Source organism: Myxocyprinus asiaticus, chromosome 21 (genome assembly GCF_019703515.2).
Source record: "Myxocyprinus asiaticus isolate MX2 ecotype Aquarium Trade chromosome 21, UBuf_Myxa_2, whole genome shotgun sequence".
Taxonomy (NCBI): Eukaryota; Metazoa; Chordata; class Actinopteri; order Cypriniformes; family Catostomidae; genus Myxocyprinus; species Myxocyprinus asiaticus.
The window spans coordinates 37,578,459-37,603,868 of record NC_059364.1 but is presented as its reverse complement, the minus strand read 5'-3'; the positions used below and the strand labels follow the sequence as shown (position 1 = coordinate 37,603,868).

At 36.4% G+C, this 25,410-nt stretch overlaps 1 protein-coding gene across 5 annotated transcripts in view; it reads left to right on the top strand.

Moving 5' to 3' along the window:
- Positions 1–25,410, top strand: part of LOC127412167 (echinoderm microtubule-associated protein-like 4) — a 140,848-nt gene that overhangs the window by 74,568 nt on the left and 40,870 nt on the right. For 4 of the 5 annotated variants that reach the window (XM_051648317.1, XM_051648318.1, XM_051648316.1 and 1 more), the window contains exons 3-8: positions 9,807–9,939; positions 11,399–11,596; positions 19,549–19,689; positions 21,322–21,347; positions 21,998–22,030; positions 24,946–25,069. In XM_051648317.1, coding sequence (XP_051504277.1) covers positions 9,807–9,939; positions 11,399–11,596; positions 19,549–19,689; positions 21,322–21,347; positions 21,998–22,030; positions 24,946–25,069 — 655 coding nt within the window. The remainder of the gene's footprint in view (positions 1–9,806; positions 9,940–11,398; positions 11,597–19,548; positions 19,690–21,321; positions 21,348–21,997; positions 22,031–24,945; positions 25,070–25,410) is intronic. The other variant, XM_051648315.1, reaches the window with a different exon arrangement.

The window sequence follows — 25,410 nt, the reverse complement described above, 5'->3', positions numbered from 1 at the left end:
ATGTTGTTCACATATTATTATAGCCCAGTTTGTGCTGAATACAATGTTATCAGCCATTAATATGTTTTTAAGCAACTGAAAAAAGCACAAATGTCAATGCATGTCAAAACTTCTCCAGGGCCCAAAACACCCTCAGACCCCAGAAGGTTAAGGACAACAAATTCAAGGTATTGAAGTATCAAGGTATCATATAGCCCTGACCTCAATCTGATAGAAATTTTGTGGGCAGAACTAAAAAAGCATGTGCGAGCAAGGAACCTGACTCAGTTACACCAGTTCTGTCTGGAGGAATGGGCCAAAATTCCAGCAACTTCTTGTGAGAAGCTTGTGGAAGGCTACCCAAAGCATTTGACCCAAGTTAAACAATTTCAAGGCAATGCTACCAATATTAATAAAGTGTATGTAAACTTCTGACCCACTGGGGATGTGATGAAAGAAATAAAAGCTGAAATAAATAATACTCTCTCCTATTATTCTGACATTTCACATTCTTAAAATAAAGTAGTGATCCTAACTGACCTAAGACAGGGAATGTTTTCCACAATGAAATGTCAGGAATTGTGAAAAACGGAGTTTAAATGTATTTTGCTAAGGTGTATGTACATTTCTGACTTCAGCTGTATATACTGTGTGTGTGTGTGTGTATGTGTATATATATATATATATTAGTTGACATCAATCTGTTTTGGATTGAGTTTGCCAGTGTGCCCAGTTCTCAGATTATTGTGCATTCTGGCTGTAATTGTCGCTCTATGTATATGCTCAGACAGACGTGTTTGGAGCATCTCACTGGTATTCAGCGTCTTAAGGGTGGTCACAGTAGGCTTTGAACATGCAAATATTTTTTGTACAATGCAACGGACCAGGATATGATGTCAAGTGGGAGGACTTCTGGTGTAAGTAAATAATACATCACAAATAACTAATAATATAATATACAAAATGTAAAATATATATTGTCTATTCACTTTCCTGCAACAATAAAACACGCAGCTTTAAAATATGTATTCTTTGTATTGAGCCAAGAGGTCAGCGTGTGATGTTTCGAACTTCTATTGGTCGCATGCCCTCTCGTCGTATGAATTCACGGTTTCGAGTTTACCAAGCTTGAACTTTGGTATGCAGAATAGTACGAAATTCCTTCTCATGAGCTTGCATTTCTGGACTTCTGTATTCGGATGCATTTGAATGTGTGTTAATGGAGTATGAAGTTTAGTGTGACCGCCCCTATAAACAGCGCATTTTTAGGATGCTGTGTCAAGTTAAAAGTAGTGGAAACTTTGAAAATCACATCTCAAGATTCTTGTATTCTGTTGCGTTACACCCACCTGTTGTTCTTCCTCAATGAGTGGTTCTCATTCTGTGGCTGCACTGCTTGTGGAGTTTTTTAAGGAGTGCTGACATCTATTGACGCGGCACTTAAAAACAGATGTTCTCCAAGCTTGAAAAAGTAGGTGATTTTGCTTGTTGACATTGCCTCTACAACCATCTCACATATGTAATGAACATTGGAAGATCTCTCTGCGCACTTGCGAGGCATTATTCATGTTCGCATCGGGGTATAATTAATTGCGTAAATTTTTTACAAGTAATTCTTTTTTTTTTTTTATATTAATCGCACTATGTTCTATAAAATACGTTCTCCTATCCCAGTTTAATGTACAGAGATATCAGGAACCCATTTGCCGGTTAATAGTTGACCCAAATATGAAAATATTGTGATCACTTAACCACCCTCATGTTATTCCAACTAAATAGTGTGTGTGTGTGTATGTGTGTGTGTGTTTATATATATATATATATATTAGTCTTTCTTCCATGAAACACAAAATGAGATGTTTTTGTTTTCTATAAAAATATATTTTATTTATTTATATTTTAATATTAAAATATTCCATACCACTTATTCCAAGTGTTCTGAAGCGATACAATAGCTTTGTGTGAGGAATAGACAGAAATGAAATCAACATTTACTGATAATCTAATAAAACCCTTCTGCCATAGATTTCAAATCTCATTTGCGCTTTAGTATATTCAAATGTTCTATGCCCTGATTGGTCACATGACCACTTGATACGTTTTATATTGCTTTATTGTCCTTCTTGGAACTTGGCATTATAAATCAACATCCAGTTTCATTGTATTGGAAACAGACCAGCTCTTTCTGCCTATGTGAACTATTCCCATAATGTGGTCATCTTTCTGATTTATCTCGTCTGTCTTCGCACACTCACACTTTAAAACTGAAGGTAAAGTGCATGCACACCCAGGAAAAGACAAACATACTTAACAAGACAGTAGAAGACTGAAGCGAATTAATTATAGTTTATGGGTGCACAGGAGAGATTATAGAGGTAGAAAATGGTGCACCTGCATTATCTTACACCTTCATCCATTCACTGCCCACTCTTTTCCTATTCCCTGTTGGATCTGTCAAATGCTGGCAGTTCTATTTGTGTGGATGTATGCGAGAAAGCTTTCACACCTGCAATTTGTTTCAGTGGCAACTCCCACACATTTATGCAGGACTTAAGGTGCAGTCACACTAGACTTTGTGTTCCATTCACTTCCATTCATATGTATGCAAACATAGTAGAGTGGTAATACAAGCATTTGTGTAGAAGTTTAAGTTTGGTGAACTCTGAGCAGCAAATTTGTATAGCAAAAACACATTTGACCAATAGAGGATCTAAACGTCACTGATTGACCTCTTGGCTCAATGCAAAAAAATACAGACTTCAAAGTGGCATGGTTTTCATTATTGCAGGAAAGTGGAGTAGATGTTTTTTTTTTTTTTTTTTTACATTTGGAATATTATTATTAATTATTTACAATGTATAATTTATTTAAGACAGTAGCTCTAGAGTTTTACATCAAATCCTGTTGTCCATATTAATTTCAGTGTCCAGAGTGATTTCACATGCCTGGAGTCTAGTGTGACAGTGTTTGTGTAGTATATACATGAAAGATGCACACACATTTATACAATACTGTATATACTCCAAATTCACAAAAGAAATGTAGCATTTTCCATCTGTAAGACAGCTGGTAGATCTTATTAGACACTTCTGTTAATTAGATTCATGGGCACAGTTATCAGCCAATACCAATTATCTCGAAATGACGAAGTATCTGTCTATTTATTGGCCTGGCCAATACATTGGTCTATCACTATTAATAATGAAGAACAAGTAGGTTAATGAGTATGGGTCACTTTTGAATAGTGAATATAGGTCTTGGCTCTACCAAAATGCAAAAGAAGGTAAAGTAATAAACACTTTTTAAATACATATTTGCAACCTAATACTGTGCATGTGTACTGTACCTTCCTTTAAAATAAATGCCACTTGGGTTGATATGTGATTATGTAATGTGACAATTTGAAATGTGACTTAGGCCTAAGTATCGGTATGAAAATTCTTTTTTGGGCCACTGTATGCAACCTAAATTCAATGCCATGATCAGTTTCCCATGATAATGTCTTTCCTCAACTCTCACTCTTTCCATTCAGGTCTCCTCCCAAACCTCACTTTTTCCCTAATCAGCTGCTATCAGGAAGATATCTGTGAAAAGGCTCAGACTGCCTTAAAATATCACTAAGGAAAAGGGAAGCACAGGCTGAATTTCACAGTTAGTGGTTAATGATGTGCATTAAATTAGTGCATTTTATACTGTTCATTAAATGAATCATGCATCTGGTAAGAAGTCAGTCTGTTTTTTGAAGAATTTCCTGTTGTTATTTTCTGACACTGGGTCAGCAAGTTGGGCTGCTTTGTTTTGGCTTGTATTGAGGCGTCTTAATTGCAATTAAGGGTGTCATCTTTCATTCTTCAACTACGTACTGAATAGACATTTAGAAAACTCTAACTAGGTTATTTAATTCATCTACTGACAATGTCCAAGAGTGTATGTACATACATAACTGGAGAAACACACAATTAATGCATAATTTGACTAAATTACGGCTTGATCGGAAGCACGAAAAAAAAAAGTGTTTTTTATTTACTTCACTGACACTGTTGTCTCCTTGGTAACTAAGTAGATTTTGTTACTAAGTAACATTTGTAAAAATTATATTAGTGGCAAAATTGTTGGTTGTGTGGAAATGATGATACAACTAAAGGACAGTCGTAATTTGTGTAAAAAAAAATAGGGCTGTTGATTTATTGTGTTAATGTAGTGTGATTAATTATATCAAAAATAACATGTTAAAGAAATATACGCAATTAATCATGCCACCGACCTGTATGTAAATTCTGTTAAGGAATGTTTCTACTATCGGAGCGATTCAAGCTTGATGTACCACCTTGATGCAGTAGAGGGCAGTCAGCTTATCAGCTGTCCAGGCAACGCGCCTTGTGAAACCAGTGAGGAGGCAGCGCAGCCTTCCACACAGCTTTTGCGTACAAAGACAGCTGGTCCGAGCTGGGATTTCCAAACTACATTTCACTTGAAATATCGTCCTAAAACACAGCGCTTGGGACTAGAGGTGCTGAAAACTGTAATGAGACGTGACGCAACCAAAGTGAGACGCTCCAAATGCGCCCATCAGGCACACGAGTGCATAGACCAACAATTACAAATCGAGCAGAGTGAAGTAGTTCAATAATAGTGTAATGTTCAGTTCAATGGAAATCAAACGAACAATATTTTGACTTTTAAAGATACTTTTTGTATTGCCTAAATGCTTTACTTGTCTGTTTCCACAATATATGCATATGATGTCATTTACAGTGGCAAGAGTATTAAGCACAACACTAAGGATAAAGTATGTGAACCCTTTGGAATTAGCTGGTTTTCTGCATTAATTGGTCATAAAATATGATTTCATCTCATCGTCACAAGTATGGACAAACACAGTGTGCTTAAGCTAACAACACACAAACAATTATAATATTTCATGTCTTAATTGAACACATCTCATAAAACATTCTCAGTGTTGTGGAAAAAGTATTGAACCCCTGAATTTAATAACTGGTCGATCCTGCTTTGGCAGCAATAACCTCAACCAAGCATTTCCTGTGGCTGCAGACTAGACCTGCACAATGTTCAGAAGGAATTTGGGATTTCTTCCTTACAGAACTGCTTCAGCGCAGCAATGTTTTTGTTGGAAAGCAGTGATTTCCTTCATGGTGTCCTGCCATGGACACAATGCCTGTTTAATTTTTTTATATATATAGTAGACTCATGAACAGAGATGTTAACCAGTTCCAATAATTCCTTAAAGTCTTTAGCTGTCACTCTATGGTTCGTTTTACCTCAGTGAGCATTTTGCGGTGTGCCCTTTGAGTCATCTTGGCTGGACGGCCAATTCTATGGAGAGTAGCCTCAGTACTAAATCGTCTCCATTTAAATAAAATTTGTCTAACTGTGGACAAATGAATATCTAAACTCTTTGAGATAACTTTGTAACCCTTTCCAGCTTTATGCAAAGCAACAATTCATGATCGTAAGTCTTCTGAGAGCTCTTTTTCTTTTTAGGCATGGTCCACGTCAGCAGTTGCTTCTTGTGAATAGCTAACTCAAACTTTTTGAGTGCTTTTTATAAGTCAAAGTAGCTTTAACCCACACCGCCAATATTGTTTCATTAACTGGATGACAGGTTTGCCAACTCCTGACTCTAATTAGCCTTTGTTGACATCATTAGCCTAGGGGGTTCATATACTTTTTCCACAGCACTGTTAATGTCTCGATGTATTCAGTATGTACAAGAACAATACAATCATTTGTGTGTTATTAGTTAAAACAGATTATGTTTGTTCATTATTACAACTTTAAAGACAAATTTATGCATAAATGCAGTTAATTCCAAAGGGTTCACATACTTATTCCTTGCCACTGAATTTTAATTGTCTGAATTATAATATTTATTTTATGTAATATTTGTAATTATTATATTCTAAACTACCTTTATTTGGGAGGCTTTCGCAGTTAATAATGATATGCGATTAATTTTGATTAATCAGCACATCATTTAATTAATTTGATTTAAAAAAATGAATCGATTGACAGCCTTTGTATTTATAATTGATTATAAAAAATTATATAAATCTTTAAAACAATTTAAATGTTGTTGTTTTTTTCAGTCTTTGTTTAAAGTATCATAGTTTTAAACATGCAATACATTTTATTTAAATAAATGAATTTTCATAGTTTAATATTGAAACAATAAAATCTATAAATAAAAGACATTCACAGATTGGCAAGAATAAATGATGAATGCCTGGTAAAAAAAAAAAAAAAAGTCTCCAAGACATTTTTAATGTGACTTTCATAAATAAAATGACAAAAGTTGAAATCTGTTTGTTTTAATAAAAATAAACCCCTTGGACATAAAAGTACCTGTAGTAACACCCATGAAGAAACACCCATGACGTTTTGAGTTTTGAATGTCATTTTAAAAATAACTTTACACATTTGCTTTATTTCGAGTATGAAAATGATGTAGAATGCATGTGGTTTGAGAGCCGAGAAGCCAGTGACAGGCTGCGGATAAAAGGCAGATATTTCCTTGGTTTCCTGTGTGAGTTAGGTCACATTAGGGCTTCCTGTGCGGCTCTGCAGACTTAAACAGACACATAGTCACCCATACAGTACACTAAAATGGTCTTATGCTATAATAGTCAAACTCTCCGAACACACAAACTTCATAGAGAAATTAGGTCGATTTGTTATACATACACTCACACATTCACACACATACTCATTTTTCAACATAATATGTTTTGACAGCATTGGGGTTCCTGTACAGTCACCTATTACGGAGATACAAATCTGAGAATGAGCAGACATTAAAGTGTCAAAGATTAAGATTCCTAAAGGAACAGTTCACCCAAAAATGAAAATTCTGCATTCATTCTGCCTAACATCTAATTTTTTGTTCCATGGAAAAAAGAAAGTCACACAGGTTTGGAACAGCACTAGGGTGAGAAAATATTAGGACAACCATTTTATTTTTGGGCGAACTACTCCTATAAGAATAAACCAGGTAGCATGATTTCAATTGTAAATAATTGTAAATAATCAGAGAACTGGAAGATTTGTTGTCAAATTTGATAAGGCATATCAATTAGATTGTAATAAAATAAATAAATGCCATTGTGTCATCAGTAGCTTTTGTAGTTTGGAATATGGGACAATTAAAGTTGTTGAAAGAGGGGCTTCACACACACCAATGCTCTCCACGGTCTGTAAAGGCCAGCCACACGCTGTGTGTGTTTTTGTTATGGGCTAATGGAGCGTGAAACAGAATCATGTGGTACTAGCTTTGCATCACCGCCTCCCTGAGATAATACACACGCAGTCGCGTGCCCTGGGGAGAAACAATTAATCGAATCCACCATGCAAGAGCTGCAGGGTGAAGTAACACAATAGTTACACTGGTGTCCATCTCTCTTGGAAAGCAAACGGGGTCAAGTGAGGTGACCAGTCAGGAGCCAAGTACCTAAATCAGACCCTTCCACATGCAGAGTTTTAAATAGTATGGCTGATGCAAACCATTTCAATCATGACATTGAAGTTTAGCGTGAGAATACCATACCCTGGGGGGTAATGCTCCATTCCTTCTATGAGTCTGTGGTGGCAGCAGTACTCTTTTATGCTGTTGTGTGTTGGGGGAGCGGCATTAGGGCTGATGACTTGAACAGACTGAACAAACTGATAAGAAAAGGCAGCTCTGTTTTGGGGATCAGTCTTGACCCCCTAGAGGTGGTGATGGAGAGAAGAATGCTGGCTAAGCTCTCAGCCATTATGTACAACACCTCTCACCCATTAAACAGTATTGTTGATGCACAAAAGAGCACATTTAGTAGGAGATTGATTCCTCCTCGATGTAAGAAAGAATGCTAGGTCCTTTATATGTGCAGCAATTAGGATGTACAACAGTACACTGAACTGAACATATAAAGCACACTGTTTTATTTGTGTATATACTGTGTAAATTATTATGAATTTATCTACATATTTATGTATGTGTGTATATATATATGCAGTATACAGTATATATATATGCATGTGTGTGTGTGTATATATATATATATATATATATATATATATTACATGTGCATACAGTATATATATTACATGTGCATACAGTATATATATTACATGTGCATACAGTATATATATGCATGTGTGTATATATATATATATATATATATATATATATATCTATAGATATATAGATATATATCTATAGATATATATATATAGAGAGAGATATATATTGGGTTTTATGCATTGATTAGCACTATTATGAGCAGCAAGGTTGTTGGATATACAGTATATGGAATGACATTGTGTGTGGGGGGGCGTGCATGTGATGTGATTTACAAGCACTGTGATTTTTTTACAGAAATTAACACTGTCCGCCATGCTTGCTTAACATTTCTGCAAGTTCCATTTTTTTATTCTATTATTATTATTACTGCAGTATGATGATGGTGTTTGATTATGTATTTAATATGTATATGTATATATGTATATGTGTGTATATATTTATATTTATTATTTTATTATGTTACATTTACTGTATTGCTATTGTTCTGTTTTGTGGTATCTATCTATGTCTCTGCTGCTGTAACGCCTCAATTTCCCTCCAGGGATAAATTAAGTAGTATCATACCGTATCGTATCATTCCAAGCCCAAGGGGACACCTCACATTCCAGTTGGACAATCACAATAAGGGCAAATGTTAGTTTGACATGAGTCTTTGTGCCTCATCTACAGTAGAGTCCAAAAGTCTGAGACTTTGATTTAAAACAAAAGTTTTCATTTTAACATGTTATGTAATCAGCATAACAATTTTGAGTAAAAAGTTTAATGCAAAAGTCTACATGAATTTCTCAATATCCAGTTCTCAGTTCCATAGAGCATCTGGTGTGTTTAAATAGTGACCTAGAAATAGTGCAGAATTGGAAATATTTTATTTTTATTTTGTCATAAACTTTTACTTTGGTTTACTTTTTTTTATTTTATTTTTTTTATACTAAAACTTTCCAGTTTTTAATGAAAAAATCACAGATTTTCAGTGTTGTGTCAGACTTTTGGACCCAACTATGAAAAGATTTGCATATTACACATAAAAAAATATATAATAAAAATACAAATATGAATAGTGTAGTTTCTTTTATTTCATGTTAGAAGCCAAAAAGTATTTGGACATGTTTGCCACACCTAAAAATACATGAATGTCATTACATCAGAGCAAACTATATTTTGGAGGCCACTGTAGGTCTCTAATTGGATATGTGTGTATTGTAAAAAGAAAAAAAAAAGGATGAATTGCCACTATTACACTCTGTAAATGATTTACGTGGTTTTTGAGCTATCATGATGTGTGTGTGTGTGTGTGTGTGTGTTTTTAAGCATCAGTGGTAGACGAGTAAATCAGACCACTAATCCACTTATCTTGTCTGGATACTGCCCTCTTTAAGCTAGACGTTGTCCTTCTTTACTGTCTACACCAGCTTGTCAATCAATTTAAGCCAGTTATTTCTTGTAATCTTGCTTCCTGCTTTGTCTAATATCTCTTTGACATTTTCTTGTGCATTGTCTAATAAAAATATGAATAAATGTCATGAATTATGGCAAATAGGTCATCTTATTTTTATTTTATAAAGATAAACCCACAAAATATAACTTTTTGGTATATTAAAGTTTATGAAGCTGTTTAATAAAAATGCAGTATCAAAATTGTTCCAGCATTGTTGTTAATGTTGCACTGCTGAGATCACATTTCCATCTATTTGGGATGTTATGTTGTAAAGTTTAAGACTAAGGATGATTTTTGATCTGTCTCCTACAGGTCAGACCCCACTGCGTGAGGCTTATTCTTTGTCCTGTATCGCCAATGGCAGTTCCATCAGCCGTAAATCTCACAGAGACAGCTCCACAGTTTCTGTAGCCAGGAAAGAAACACTGTCCTCTGCAGCCAAGAGGTAGAAACAACCCAAATATGCAAATGATTTACACCAATTTAACCCTTTAAACATCTGTATACATTCTCACATTGTCATATGTTTATCATACTAGCTTTAGACCAAGAGTGACTTTAAATAACCTCAACAACTTTGAACTGTTACAGTATATTGTTCTTTTTAAAGCCAGAATTTGTTCTTATCATACACTTAATTTCTTAAAAATCAGCCATACTGTTGAACTACTTTCCAAACCACATCAAGACAATTTATGTTCGCTAATGATTTATTTATTTATTGAAGTTCTGATTATCACTGTTATTACATTTTTGCAATGGCAACATAACATTATTATCTTTGCAGGATTTGGGTTGGTTTTGTGCTGCCCAAAAAAAAAATGTGCTACATATCTTTTAACATTTATTTTTGTGGTAGCACACACTGATAGATATGTTCTGCTGACAGAATATGCTACCCAGCTTTTTAATATGTATTTTATGGTGGTATATAAGTATATTGATAGCTATTTCCTGACAAGATGTGTCAGTGCCTTCAGAGTGAAACAGTCCATAAGTAAAAATGCCATTCATTTTCTCTATAGAGAATTATAATTGTATCAATAATGTATAAACTCTTCAAGAAAGACCTTCCATTAGCTCAGAAGTTGTTAAGCGAGTCAAGTCAATGTGATTTCAACTTCAATGAAAAAAAAAGTGGTTATGTGAAATTCCAGTGAAGAACTACACTTCCCATAATCCTGAAGAGCAATCCACCAATCAGAGAATTAGCTGTTCCCATGGAAATCTAAAGAGCCTACTAGTGACCACCCACTCCCATGAAGAACTGACATAAATCAAGCCAGTTTCCCTTTACCCTCAAACTACTTGTGTATTGGTATTTGATTATTTTGCTTTATATTTCAAATATATTGTATTTTATTTTTAATTTGAATGACTAATAGTCAATTATTTTATATTGTATCGTCATTTCTGATTGGTTTACTTCATTCACAAAGCTTCATGGGATAAATCCTGTAGATAATTTCCTGTAAAGTACACATTTTTGCACAATTCCCTTTTATTTCTGAACACGTTTTTGCACAGAACCAAATGTTGTAGTGTTGTGCTTCATCTCAGAGCTGGTTAGTTAGGTTCAAGGATTAAAGTGTGTATTGAATAATTAAAATAATAATAATCCTATGGAGAAAATGAAAGGGATGTCCAACTTACTCAAAGACTTTTAAAATGTGTTGTCATCATTTTGGGTGAATAATGTTTTATTTCTGAGTTATATACCAAATAAATGTTGTGTTTACATGTATAATGTGTGTTGTTTTTTCAGCCTGAAGAAATATATGTAAGTTTACCTATAAATGTACATACTGAATGCGGTTAACCTTTTATACCTCAGCATTGAGTCTCTCCACTCCCCTCATGTGCATCAAGTCTTCCTCTGTTGATGTGCGTGTTGTTTTTTTCAGTGGTGTTGAGCGGAAAAAAGACAAGCCTCAGATGGAGGGGATCAAGGAGAAAGAGGAGCTGCCACAGGCTAACGATAAACCCCCCTCAACACCCAGCACCCCTCAGGCACCGTCCCCTGCCAGCAACCCCCCCTCCCCTCATCCCCCACCACCCCAAAGGCAGGCCTCGGAGAACAAGGGGTCAGCCCCGGCCAAAAGGTTCCTCCCAACTGCCATGCAATTTTTTGGCAATGTTCAAGCAGCGTTTTGGCAATCTGCTTGCAGTGGTTTTGCAATGTATTGACTAAGAGCCAAGGGGCAGGGCTGACACACTTCCTTAATCAATATTAACATCACTCGGCTCATTTGAGAAACAAATTCTGCACAGAACGGATCACAAGTGAACACCCCCAGGTGCATGCCAGTTACAGATATGGTTTGATTTGCTATGGTGTCATGCTGGCGTAGGTCAGAATATGGCAGCAGTTTTTAGAGCCAGGCACCTCAGTTGCTCTCTACCAACTGTGCAAACTCAAATACATCACATCTTGATGCTCATTGGCTTAAAACCTCAGCCATTAACCATGATATTTTGTACTTAATTTTAAAATGTTAGTCCATAAACTGTCATAGTTTTTAAATATCTATGACTTTTGTTTGAATAATCCCTGCACTTTGACATTGCAGTCTCTGTTGTGTCTTTATTTAACTAAAAATGAATAAAAGACCCAGCTTTTGGGGAATTAAATAATAGGAATACTGGACTACTTGTTCAACATTACCATTTTAATTCCAAATACATTCACTTATTTGGCAGCAAAAAGTAATGCAATGACTGCCTTTGCTTTGGGAATTGTCCGACTTAGCAGTACTTTTTTGAATCTGTCTCTGACTGCAGCCACCAGCTCTTGTTTACTTTCAAGGTGAGGGGCTTGACATTTCAAACAAGCCTAATATCAGCACATTCATTGTCTGCTGCCATTGATTTGGCTTGGATACTTAGTACACATCTTACCTTGCATAAATGATGGCACCATACCAAAATACACTTCACACTTTATTAGACTAGAAGAAACAACTTCAATTCTTATTTTAAACTTAAATTCATCTTTCAAGGAATAGTCAACCCTATATAAACAAATAAATAATTATATACTCCCGTTTACGCCATTCTAAACCCATACGACCAGGCCACTCTTTTCCATATAATGAAATATAATCCGTTATTGCTCTAGAATCAAATACGGTTCATTAGACATCAAACGCCATTCATTCTTGCATGTCTTGTGACCAAACATCATCAACCTGATGCATTGAGTCTAATGGCAATATATTTGATTTAACTGAAAACCCTAAGTTAATTGCACTTATTTGATTTATTAAACTCAATTCAATTGAGTAATGGGGTCTACCAAAACTTGAGTATTTCAGTTAAATTAACTTGATGTTAGAGTGAACTTAACTATTTAAGTTGAGTTAACTATATGCAAATAGACTTTGGATTTGCTATTTAAATATTGTTGTTTCTACTGTTATTATTAATAATTTTAATGAAATTGATTCAATGTTAGATCAAACAATGTCTTTTTTTAGCTTGACTGCCCCAGTCCCCTTTCACTTCATTATGTGCAAAAGAGTGGCCAGGATATTCTTCAAAATTCACCTTTTGTGAAATTATATGAGGGTGAGTTAATGATGATCCCTCATTCTTAGTTAAATGTCCTGCTAGCATCAGGCCAACAGTAGTGGTCAAAATGTGTCAGTAATGCTTTGGATAATTCAGAGCGGTCCACCCAGAAGAGGAAATTAATGGAAAGCAGATATCCTTTCTGTGCTCAGACCCTTGGCCCTTGCCTAACAAGACAGAATAATTAGGCTAACACATTAGCCCAAGCATGCTATAACACCATTAGCAGACCTTCTAGTCTGTACTTAATAACCCAAAAACCAGCCTGATGAGATATTCATATTAGCCAAGCAAGCTGTCCCATCGTATTAGCTTAAAAGAAGTGGAAAACCAATTAGCCTGGTCTTTAATGTCATTTCATGGTGCTATCCATGCTTGTTAGACAGCACAAGGAGTAGATTATTAGCCGGAGTCTGGCCACAGTAAGCAAATTGGTTAGAAAAAGCATCTGCAAAATGTCTCATCTGGATGGAGACAGGGATGATAAGGGTTTCACTTACATTAGCACAAGACTTGAGTTTTTGCATGCCTCACTAGTGTAAAATAGCTGTTGAGGGTGTTGTGGTTAGTGCAGTGTGTTTTTGAAAAGTTTCTTGAGAAAGAAGAACTCAGATGCCGAGAAGGATAACCCTTACAAAAGTACTTTATTTGTACCATCTCTGCTGAAAAAACAGTTTAGACTAGCCTAAGGTGGTTAGCTGGTCTCCCAGCCTGGCTAAGCTGGTTAGGCTGGTCTGTTTTGATGGTTTCAAAGGGGTTTGGGGCCTTTGTCTGCTGGTCAGGCTTGGTGACCAGCTAAGACCAGTTATATGCTGGGTTAAGATGTTTTTTTGTTTGTTTTTTTTTAACATTTTTTTTTAGCAGGGATGGTACAGTAAAAGCTAACGTTTGGTAATACCCTGGTACTTTGATATACATCATGGTACTGAATGATTAATATGTATTCATACACCATGATATTTACTGTACATGGTACCCTTGCTAAAAAAGATCAGCTAAAACTAGCACACAATTCATGCTGGTCCAGGATGGTGTGTGTTGGTTAATGCTGGTTTGGTGCTGGTCTAGTTGGTAGAGCAATAAGGTCTTGCTGGTTAAGCTAGTTAAGAAGCTTGCTAGGGACACTAGCACACCAGCATCCTTGGCACCAACATCCAAAACACAGCATACATTGGTGGCCAGCTATGCTGGTCTTTTCAGTTGGGACTCTACGGCCAGAAACATACTTTACACAAGTACACTACCGGTCAAACATTTTGAAATACTTGACTGAAATGATTCTCATGATCTTTTGATCTGAAGTCGTATGCTTAAAGAGCACCTATTATGGTTTTTCAAATATTACCTTTCATGTAGTGTGTTAGCTGTTTGTGAATGTTGAAAATTCTGCAAAGTTTCAAAAATCAAAGTGCACGACAAATGGAGTTATTGACTCCCAAAAGAAAGAACTGATTCTGAACATCTGAAACGAGTCATTAGTAATTCCAGGCTTACAGTACTTCCTGTACTAACCTATGTAATTTGATAACAAAAAACCCGCCTCTCGTCTTCACTGGCTGCTGGCAAACAGCTTTGACCCGCCCTCAAACACTACACTAAATGGTAGACCAATCACAACAGACTGGGACTGGGGGGGGGGGGTAATGCGGCAATTTAAATTATGAGCAAATTAAAGTGTTTTTTGACCTTGGATGCATGTAAATCTATTATATGAGACCTTTAAAACAAAATAAGGCACGTTTAAAAACCATAATAGGTGCTCTTTAAATGTTTGAAATTAGTTTTGTAGACAAAAATATAATTGTGCCACCATATTAATTTATTTCATTATAAAACTAAAATTTAATGAAAAACAAAAAAACTTTTTTGAAATTGATGACTTAGACCAAATAATAAAGAAAAGCAGCCAATAAGTGCCCAACATAGATGGGAACTCCTTCAATACTGTTTACAAAGCATCCCAGGGTGATACCTCAAGAAGTTGGTTGAGAAAATGTCAAGAGTACATTTCTGCAAATTCTAGGCAAAGGGTGACTACTTTGAATATGCTAAAACATAACACAGTTTTGATTTATTTTGTAATTTGTTTAGTCACAACATAATTCCCATAGTTCCATTTATGTTATTCCATAGTTTTGATGACTTTACTATTATTCTAAAATGTAAAAAAAAAAAAAAAAAAAAAAAATTATAATAAAGAATGAGTAAGTGTTTCAAAACTTTTGACCAGTAGTGTTTGTATACAGAGATTTTAGCGCTTGGCCAATGCATGACCAATGCATTGCTAATGCACGGTCCAAACATTGCGTTCCTGCATTACTTTGGCGGTAACAAACCTCAGTACTCAAGAGGGTGATAGAGTTACCTTCAAAAGTCTGTGCCATTAAAGTCGCCATGAAACGGAAGTTATGACCGACTTTATTACTGTATTATGACGTATTTCTGAGTGAAACTGCGTTTCGAACGAAATAAAAATGTAGGGCGGGGACTTTGTTTATGTTAGGACAGTGCTGGAGCCCTTGTGCAAATACAGATGAATGTGAAACAAGTGAGTAGCAGCTAATTTGTCCACGTTTTGAATCACAATACACTAAGAATAATGAGTAAAGAACACTTACTCGAGCGGTATATCCAAGAAACCTCCGTCTGCAGAAAAATATCAATAAACTCCAGCGAGTTTCCTTTCGTCCAGCTTCGGCGTGAGCGTGTCTTATTTAGAAGTCATCATTCCTATGCCCTATTCCATATGAAGACAATTACCCTCCACTGTGAGAGCTTCAGAAGGCTGAAAGGTGATAATGGTAAGTCAAAAAATGTTTAAGAAAATTTGTTTGGAATTGACACTACAACACGGACTGTGCTCCTTTCGAAGTACCCTGTGAAGGCATGATCAGCGCCAGTTAGAACACAGCCAGACACTATGGGGAGGGAGTGTTCTCATTCTAGAAAGCATTTGATTGGACAAAGTTTCTCAGGCCCTTTGTGCCGTCATGACTGTGCCTCGGTCTGTCAAGCCGGAAGAGAGAGACTGCTGATTTTAAATGGTTATATCTTTTGAAAATGAATTTTGTCAGCATTTGGAAGTACACTAGTATATTGATGACCTTAAAGGGAATAAATATAGACTAAAAGCAGCAAAACTTTCATTTTAATTTCACAGGGACTTTAAGCTAGATGTGTCTTAATTTAGGGAAGGTTCTATATATACACAGTATATTTACTTTAACTTACTTGCTCATCAATATTCTCTTCAAACTGTTACTCCACCATGGTAGCAGTTGACTTCAAAGAGAAAACTCACCTTAGAAGTGGACAGTTCACACAATAATGTCTGCTATAGCGCCCCTTGCGGTATCATTGAGAATGCAATGCGTGCTTGCATTGTGTTGTGACATTTTGGAATGCAACAATGCATGGAATGTAGCTTGCGTAGCTAGAATCGTCTGTGTTCACGTAGCTAGGTAGAGTATGTTCCGGCCTTAAGATACTTCAAAGAATACAATGGTATTACTATTGTACATGTCCAAAAAACCATGGTTTACTCTCACATTTTGGTACTTTTTCTGGCAGATGGAACTACTTAAAATGCTGTCATGTGACACATTCCAACAACTTTTATCACACAAATGCTAGGAATTGACACCATTAAACCCACATCCCTTACAAGTGGTCCCATATTTAGATCTCAAGGCAATTTTTCACATGTGGAAGTGTTTCTGCTCTGCCCCGGAGCAATATCCATTCCCTCCCCTCCTGTCTCACTCCCCTGTTTGGCGAGGTTGGAGGTACTATGCTACTGCTCTGACTTACAGACTTTCTGTTTGTGCATTTGTACATTTTCGGATCACTTCTACTAAAACGTCCCTCCATGTTTCCCAGTCTTGAGTGACATATTTATATTTGTAGTCCTACATTGGGGGTTGGGTAGAGTGGATACAGCTTAGGGCTAGTAACCGGAAGGTTGTTAGTTCGAGTCCTGAGAAGAATCAAGAACCAAGCAAAAAAAAAGGCACTTACCCCCAGGCAAATGTTTATATGCCTAGTAAATTGTAGCGTAGTAGGGGTGGTCCCGAAAATCACATTTGTTTTTGTTGTTAACATTAACTGTTAACATTTCTTCTTGCATACAGCTTTGCGTCAGGATTACACCACTTTCTTTCTCTTTTTAAATATCATATATGTTTCTTTCTCTGCCTTTCCCCAGCTCACGTCTACCTTCACGTTCTTATTCCTTTAGCTTTGCTGTGTGGCATCTGTTTCCTGAAACTGTTTCATGCAACTCATCAAAATACTGGGTTTCAAGTTCTCAGGTCTCCTGTGTATACTAAACATTGAGTGGTTTATGCTTTTTTAATGTGCCTTGCCTGACCTATATGCATGGATCTTTTACCTGTGGGATTGCATACCCACACTACGTCTTGGACTATGAAGGGGTGGCATTGCTTGTTTTCTGGCTTCAATTTTGAAATTAAAAGATGAGTGGTAATTTGTGTTTGGAGGATATGGATAGAATTAGTAGATAGAAGTAAATTCTATAATTGATGGTAAAAAGCTGTTTCTATTATTCAACTCGGAGATAATAGTAGAGTTAGATCAGTGATTCTCTAAAAAAATTATCCATGAGACATCGTGCATTACAGTGATTTTACCACAGTTAAGGGGTGCTCCTCAAGGAGTGCTACAAATTCCCTTACTCTACCATGAGTAAAATCATTGTTATGCATGGACTCGAGTGACTTACTACTTTTTTATTATTATTTTTTATTACGATATAAGACCAAGAAAGAGTCATAATAAAAAAATGTTATCCCCTTTTCTCCCAATTTGGAATGCCCAATTCCCACTACTTAGTAGGTCCTCGTGGTGGCACAGTTACTCAACTCAATCTGGGTGACGGAAGACAAGTCTCAGTTGCCTCCACTTCTGAGACAGTCAATCCGCGCATCTTATCACGTGGCTCGTTGTGCATGACACCGCGGAGACTCACAGCACGGGAGGCTCATGCTACTCTCAGCGATCCACGCACAACTTACCATGCGCCCCATTGAGAGCAAGACCCATTAATCGCGACCACGAGGAGGTTACTCCATGTGACTCTACCCTCCCTAGCAACCGGGCCAATTTTGTTGTTTAGGAGACCTGGCTGGAGTCACTCAGCACATCCTGGATTTGAACTCGCAACTCCAGGGGTGGTAGTCAGCGTCAATACTCGCTGAGCTACCCAGGCCCCCTAAAGAGTCATAATTAATGGAATAATAAATTTTGTGCCAAGCTATATTGTTCAATATCTTAATTCGAGTCTGTATATTGCAGCCAAGCAACATAACTCGTTTTTACTTCAGGACCCAGATTTGACATAGGACATAACAAATAGCACAACGCAGTATCTAAATTTGTTATCATACAAAAGTTAAAAAAAAGGACCCACTTTATATTAGGTGTCTTTAACTACTATGCACTTAAGCAATTTGATACAATTAGCTTATTCTGTTAACCTTACCCCTAATCCTAAACCTAAACCTAACCCAGCCCTTACCAAAAACCCTTACCCTAATCTTAACCCTAACCCTACCCCTAAACCTACCCGTACCTAAACTTCAGTAGCAGCAAATGTGAAACATGAGAATTTTTCAGAACAACATGTAATTACACTGTATGTACATTGTATTGTATGTATTTTAATGTTAGTACATATAATTAAAGATACCTAATAAAAAGTGGGGCCATTTTTTTTCTTCTTAAAATCAAAATATTTGAAAGTATTAATATACTATAGAATACAATAAAACATTATGTCAACCTTAAATGAAATTTGTCTTTGACCATTCCTGCAACAATTACAACACACATCAAAAATAGGTACAATAGGATTAATAAAAACAAGGTACAATATGATTAATAAAGTTTTTATATATAAAAATAAATGACTTGCATCCTTAAACACATAAAATAATAATAATATATATATATATATATATATATATATATATATATATATATATTTTAAATGATTATTAACATGGCATAGTCTGAATAATAAAACTGACAATTTGAACTGACAAAAAAAAATTTTTTGTTTGTTTTTTGTTTTTTTTGTATCAGCCTTGTATTTGCGAAAAAATACCATAGAGTTAATTTGGACACATGACCTTGACCCCCACAAAACACAGAAAGCAATTTCTTCTCCCTTTTAAAAGTTGATTAACATTTAACATCCAAACTATATACAATTATATGGTTAGATTTTATTATTTGCATTTAGCATTTATCTACTGGCCACGACCCTAACAAACCCACCAGCTGAGAACCACTGAAATAGATTTATAGAATGTTCACCTCCAAGCTCACTATACCTCTCATCTAAACTTTACCCTAAACTTTACCTTCTCTCCTGGACTTGTTTTTCAGCTTCTCTGCTATGACTTCCTTTTTCAAAAAAGGAAAACTTAAATGTTTTGCTTGTGTAATTTCTTGTCACCACCAGGGGTAGCAGTGCGAAGCGTGGTGGAGGAATGGAGCGATCTCAGAGCAGCACATGGGATAGCGGGGAGGAGAACAGGAATAAGCTGGTGAAGGCGGCCTCCACTTCCAAACTGCTGGCCAAAGTGGCAAAGAATGTCGAGAAGTAAGTGTGTACAGTAAGACACACATCAGTCCACTTTAGAGTTTATCCAACTGAGGAAACAAAAAAAATATTACAGTGTCCTAACAAAACGTGATGCAATTCCAGCAACAAGTCATTTGTCGGTCAACACTGAACGCGATAGCGTTGCGCGACAGAGTGCAATCACAGCCAGTCAGAATTTATTTGGTATTTAATATACTGTTATGAGAAGCGAGATTTTCTGACTGGCCTGATTCCACAGCAATTGTCGCTTTTCCACTGTCGGGCCAGTGCTAGCCAGGGCTATAAACTGGTCAGCCAGGGCCAATAGCCTCAGACCTCGAGCTGCGAGACCAAAATCAATCTGCGTTCCCACCATCAGGCCAATAGTCCTGCTGCGTTGCCCTAAAATGCAAAAGCCAAACAATGCAGCAATATGAAATAAATTCCGAAGACAGTCCACATAAGATCAGATAATTTTTAAAGGGGATGCAAGGCAGTGATGCAGCAATATCATTCACATGTTAAGAGAACCCATATGAGACATTTTTTTTTTTTTTTTCAGTTTTCAAGGCATTTGATGCAGATGAAATAAACATCTTCATTGCTGTTTCAGGATTTCTTCCTCGAGCATTTAATGTCGATGGTGAACAGCTTTCTGTGCTTTAGTGCCACCTGTTGCTCTGGTTCTGGTAACTGCAACAGTTTCTGACATGTGATCTTTAGCTTATATATTATTGGTCAGGGCAGTAAAAAAAAAAGGTTCGCTTTGTCGCCGCACAATTCAACGCGAATGTTCGCTCCAGGTGAGGATTCTATTGTTTCGATCCAAAATGTTGATCATGGCGTGAAATCAAGCTGAGGTATCATGTTATCTAGTTATCTAGAATATCGAGTTTATATAGTATGTAAACATTAGCAAGCTAGCAAGATATGTTAGCTTTGACAACTCACTGACTATAACTGCCAGTGGTGTCCCAAGTGGTCTTTCCACTAACAGCGGGATGATGTTCCAGCACACCGTCCATGACCTCGAACCATGGAAAGTTATTTCTTTGGGCACCGCTTTGTCCAATGTTGTTTCAACGGATTTGTACTGTACTCACAATATTTTAATTTTCCGGAACCTCGACCGTTGTGTGCTGGATGCACAACCTGGTAATTTGCCGTAACTCTGACTTTGACAATGACCCCACCTCACTCCCCAGTTGCCCTTGTTTGGCCCAAAGTTAATCGCCGGGCCAAAGGCCATTGGCAGTTGGCCCCGAGAAAGCCTTGATGCGGCATGATGAAGCCCTGGAAGTGACAGTGGGAACGCAACTGGCCCTGGCACGCACTAGCACGCCCTCATTTGGCCCGATAGTGGAAACACAGCTAATGTTCTGATGAGTCCCTTGTAGTGTTGGGTGTAATCAAATTACAAATGCTTCTTCTTTTTAAATAAAAAAAAGTAGTGTAACACATTACATTTTAAATTCTTAAAATTTTAAACCCTGACCAGACTGACATTAAACCATTAGCTCAACCAATGGTGTGAGTTTGGGGCGGGGCTATCTTTTTTGTCCAACCAATGGAAGATGGGGAGTTTTCATTGCCAATTTTTGTCTTGTTTAATCAATATTTTGATGTTCTTTTTCTCTTTATCCTCTTTAGACACAGAGATCCAGTCATCAGCCAAGGTAAAGTCTCATTTTACCTTGTTTTTATGCCCTATAATGTTTCAGCTGTTCTCAGTTTATTTCCTTGTGTTCCATGTTCCTGTATTTTAGAGGTGCAATCAAAAGCGATATGCCAAAAATGCAAATATTGTGCAATATATAACTTGTTAAATCTTTGTGAAAATCATAGTAATACAAATTCATTTACATTGAATTTGCTATGTACAATTTTTCAGAAAATATAAGCTGTGCAATTGTTGAAACTTGCATTTCATAAGTGCAGATAATATAGGTGCTACCATGATGCCACCTCTTAGTAGTTGGCCTTGTCCCAGGGCAAGATTAGTACGGACACTGAAAAATATTATTTGCATGGGGCTCATGCCAGTGGTCACGGGCTAAGCATGCCCTGGATCGACCTTATCTTGGGGCTGGATTTAGCCCTGGGCTGAGCAACACTTGCATGTCATTTTAATCTTGGCAAAGATATGTGCAACTACATTCCTGTGTTCTGCGGTTCCTCATTTGTTCCTTCAAACCTTTTTAATGATCACGCCCATCTTGAAACTGTTGACAGTCCTCTGTCATCATTGTTAAACCAATAGAGCTGATCCTTGTCTGTCATTCTGTGTGTGTTTGTTGAGAGATTATTATTTCTGTCCCACAACCAGCTAAAATGTCCACCCGAGAAAAAAACAGTCAAGGTAAGGCCTTCCTTTTTGCAGGTTCGAAACCCGCCGAAAACGCGTTTACCCCTTGCTTAACCGCTTCAGGTTGGACAATAAGCGTCTCTCACACTAATTCCACTTTAATTCTATTAACATGTTGATCAATCTGAAAGATCAATGATCAATCAATCACCTCTTCCACTTCTTATTCTATCTTTTTATCTCTCTGCCACTTTGTTCCTTAAAATGGTAAATACAATTTCAGTCCATTCCTTCCTGGAGGAATCAATAGTAAGTTAATTTTCTTTCAGGTTACAGGGCTAATGAAGCACACACATCTTTTCTTAACACAATTCACTTGGTCTAAATAAGTGTTACATTCACCACTAGTAACTTATTAGGGAAGGATTGTATTCATCCTAAAATAATAGTACTAGTTTAACTTTACACTCTCTGAAAAAATGGTTCTGTTTAAGGTACAAGGGCCATCACTGGGGTGGTACCCTTCATGGGGACCATTTCTGTACGATAAGGTTCCATTTGTTAACATTAGTTAATGCATTAGGTATCATGAACTAACAATGAACAATACTTTTACAGCATTTATTAATCTTAGTTCATGTTAGTTCATAGTGCATTGATTCATGTTAATATACAACTTTTGATTTAAAAAATGTATTACTATATGTATTAACATTAACCAAGATTAATAAATGCTGTAAATAATGTTAACAAATGGTACCTTATTGTAAAGTGTTACCATTAAATATTTATTATCCTAAAATGGACCTCATTTTCAATTTGCACAATACAAGGTCTTTTTTTGTTTTTTATAATTTATTTATTTTTTATTTTGGGGTGAAATGTGACCTGGACACCCTTTAAATTAAATGATCCTCTCATGGGGGCCGCCACACTTGGCGTACACACACAGCATTTTCTAAAAGTGTGAGGAAGTAAACATCACATAACCTTTAAAAGCAGAATACTTCTATTAAAGGTTATCTGCGGTCAAGACCACAAATATTGTTTAGCAATAAATACTTAATACAGTTTAAATATTTTACACTATTTATGTTGTGTTTCTGAAGATAACATTCATAGTGACACGCAGATGAGAGAGAACTTTATCTGTTTATTTTTCTATCCATCTCTTAGTCTCTTTCCATTTCTGATGTTTCCATTCATCTCTTCACCACCCTGATGTTTCTGCTTTACCCTTCTTTTCTCTATTAAATCACAGCTGAGTTTGGGCATCATCATCATCGCTCTAGCCTTTGCTGTGCTTGAAGCTTCAGGTTTTGTGTATTTGCTTGGGTATTTGAGCTCAGAGCATGTGAGCTTTACTAACTCCTTCAAGAGCTCCATTTAGAGACTTAAAGAATGTTCTGGGTTCAATACAATTAAGCTCTATAGACAGCATTTGTGGCATAATGTTGATTGAAACAGACGACAATTTCAACTTGCAACGCACATACGATGGAAGTAAACGGGGATCTAAAAGCAGAAAAGTCAAGCTCATATTTTTGTTACAGAACTTTACATGAATTCTAAAGTAAAACGTGGTTTATTATTATTATTTTATTTGAGCTGTAAACAAGTTTAAAGAATATTGTTTATAGGTAGATGAACTTCTGGTTTGTGTTACTGCCATAAATCCTGTGAGTAGAATTGGCTCCATGTACAGTATACAGTCCCTTTCTGGTACTCTTGGGTGTATCATGTGAAAGTTATGGAGTTTACTGGCTTACATAGTTGGATGATTAGATATAACTTTACGCAGACAAGATCAGTAAGCGATTCTATCACACTAGTCTGATGCCATCACATACAATATAATGTTTAAATGGTAACACTTTACAATAAGGTTCAATTCGTTAACATTAGTTAATGCATTAGGTATCATGAACTAACAATGAACAATACATTATTACAGAATTTTATTAATCTTTGTTAATGTTAGTTAATAAAAATACAATTGTTGATTGTTAGTTCATGTTAGTTCATAGTGCATTAATGTTAACATTGATTTTAAAAATGTATTACTGTATGTTGAAATTAACATTAACCAAGAATAATAAATGCTGTAAAAGTATTGTTCATTGTTAGTTCATGTTAACTTATGTTGTTAACTAATGTTAACAAATGGAACCTCATTGTACAGGGTTACAGTTTAAATATAGTGGCTTTACTTTTTAAACAGAGTGTGTTTTAATGTTTATTGCCTAACCCCATGTACTTTCATTGTAAGTGCCTTGCTGTTACTGTTATTTTTGCTTCTTCTTTTTTTTTTTCTCTCCAATTTGGAATGCCCAATTCCCAATGCGCTCTAAGTCCTCGTGGTGGCGTAGTGACTCGCCTCAATCCGGGTGGCGGAGGATGAATCTCAGTTGCCTCCGCATCTGAGACTGTCAGTCCACGCATCTTATCACATGGCTTGTTGAGCGCGTTACCGCGGAGACATAGCACGTGTGGAGGCCCACGCTATTCACGCATCCAGGCGCAACTCACCACGCGCCCCACCAAGAGCAAGAACCACATATTATAGGGACCACGAGGAGGTTACCCCATGTGACTCTACCCTCCCTAGCAACCGGGCCAATTTGGTTGCTTAGGAGACCTGGCTGGAGTTACTCAGCACGCCCTGGATTTGAACTCGCAACTCCAGGGGTGGTAGTCAGCGTCAGTACTCGCTGAGCTACCCAGGCCCCCTTTGCTTCTTTTAAATTTGGAACCATTTTGAAAAGTATGCCACAAATGCATGTATTTCACACAAACAAACATAGGTTTTGTTTTAGATATGCGAATGTTTTGTACACCAACTTACTGCTATGAGGCATACTACAACTGTTGATAATTTCTTTCTAGATTATTTTAGAGTATCTTTCCTTCATCAAAGCAAAAGGCGCCATTCACAGCTTTCTGACCATTCACCTTTGATCCCTGCACAGAGGGAGACTATATCAAAATGTTCATGCGAGGACGGCCCATCACGATGTTCATCCCATCAGATGTGGAGAATTATGATGATGTCCGCACTGAACTTCCTCCTGAAAGACTCAAGCTGGAGTGGGTGTATCCTTTCTAACATATTGTGCCTCAGCACATTGTAACAGTATATCTGCATTTATATATATTGTGTATTTATATTTCACATTCACACGTACTGTGCAGTTTAAAGTACATTAACAGGCATAATAATGAATAATAATGTAAGAACATAGAAAGGAATTAGAAATAAAAAAAAATGATCACAATTAATAAGGGGGAGAATTAATCATTAATCATATTTTAGTATATTTACTAAAATATTATATATAAAACATATTATATTGAAGTACAATGCAACATATTGATTAAGAAATTACCAAGGAAATTCTAAAAGTAATGTACATGTTTCAACTCGAACTTTGCAC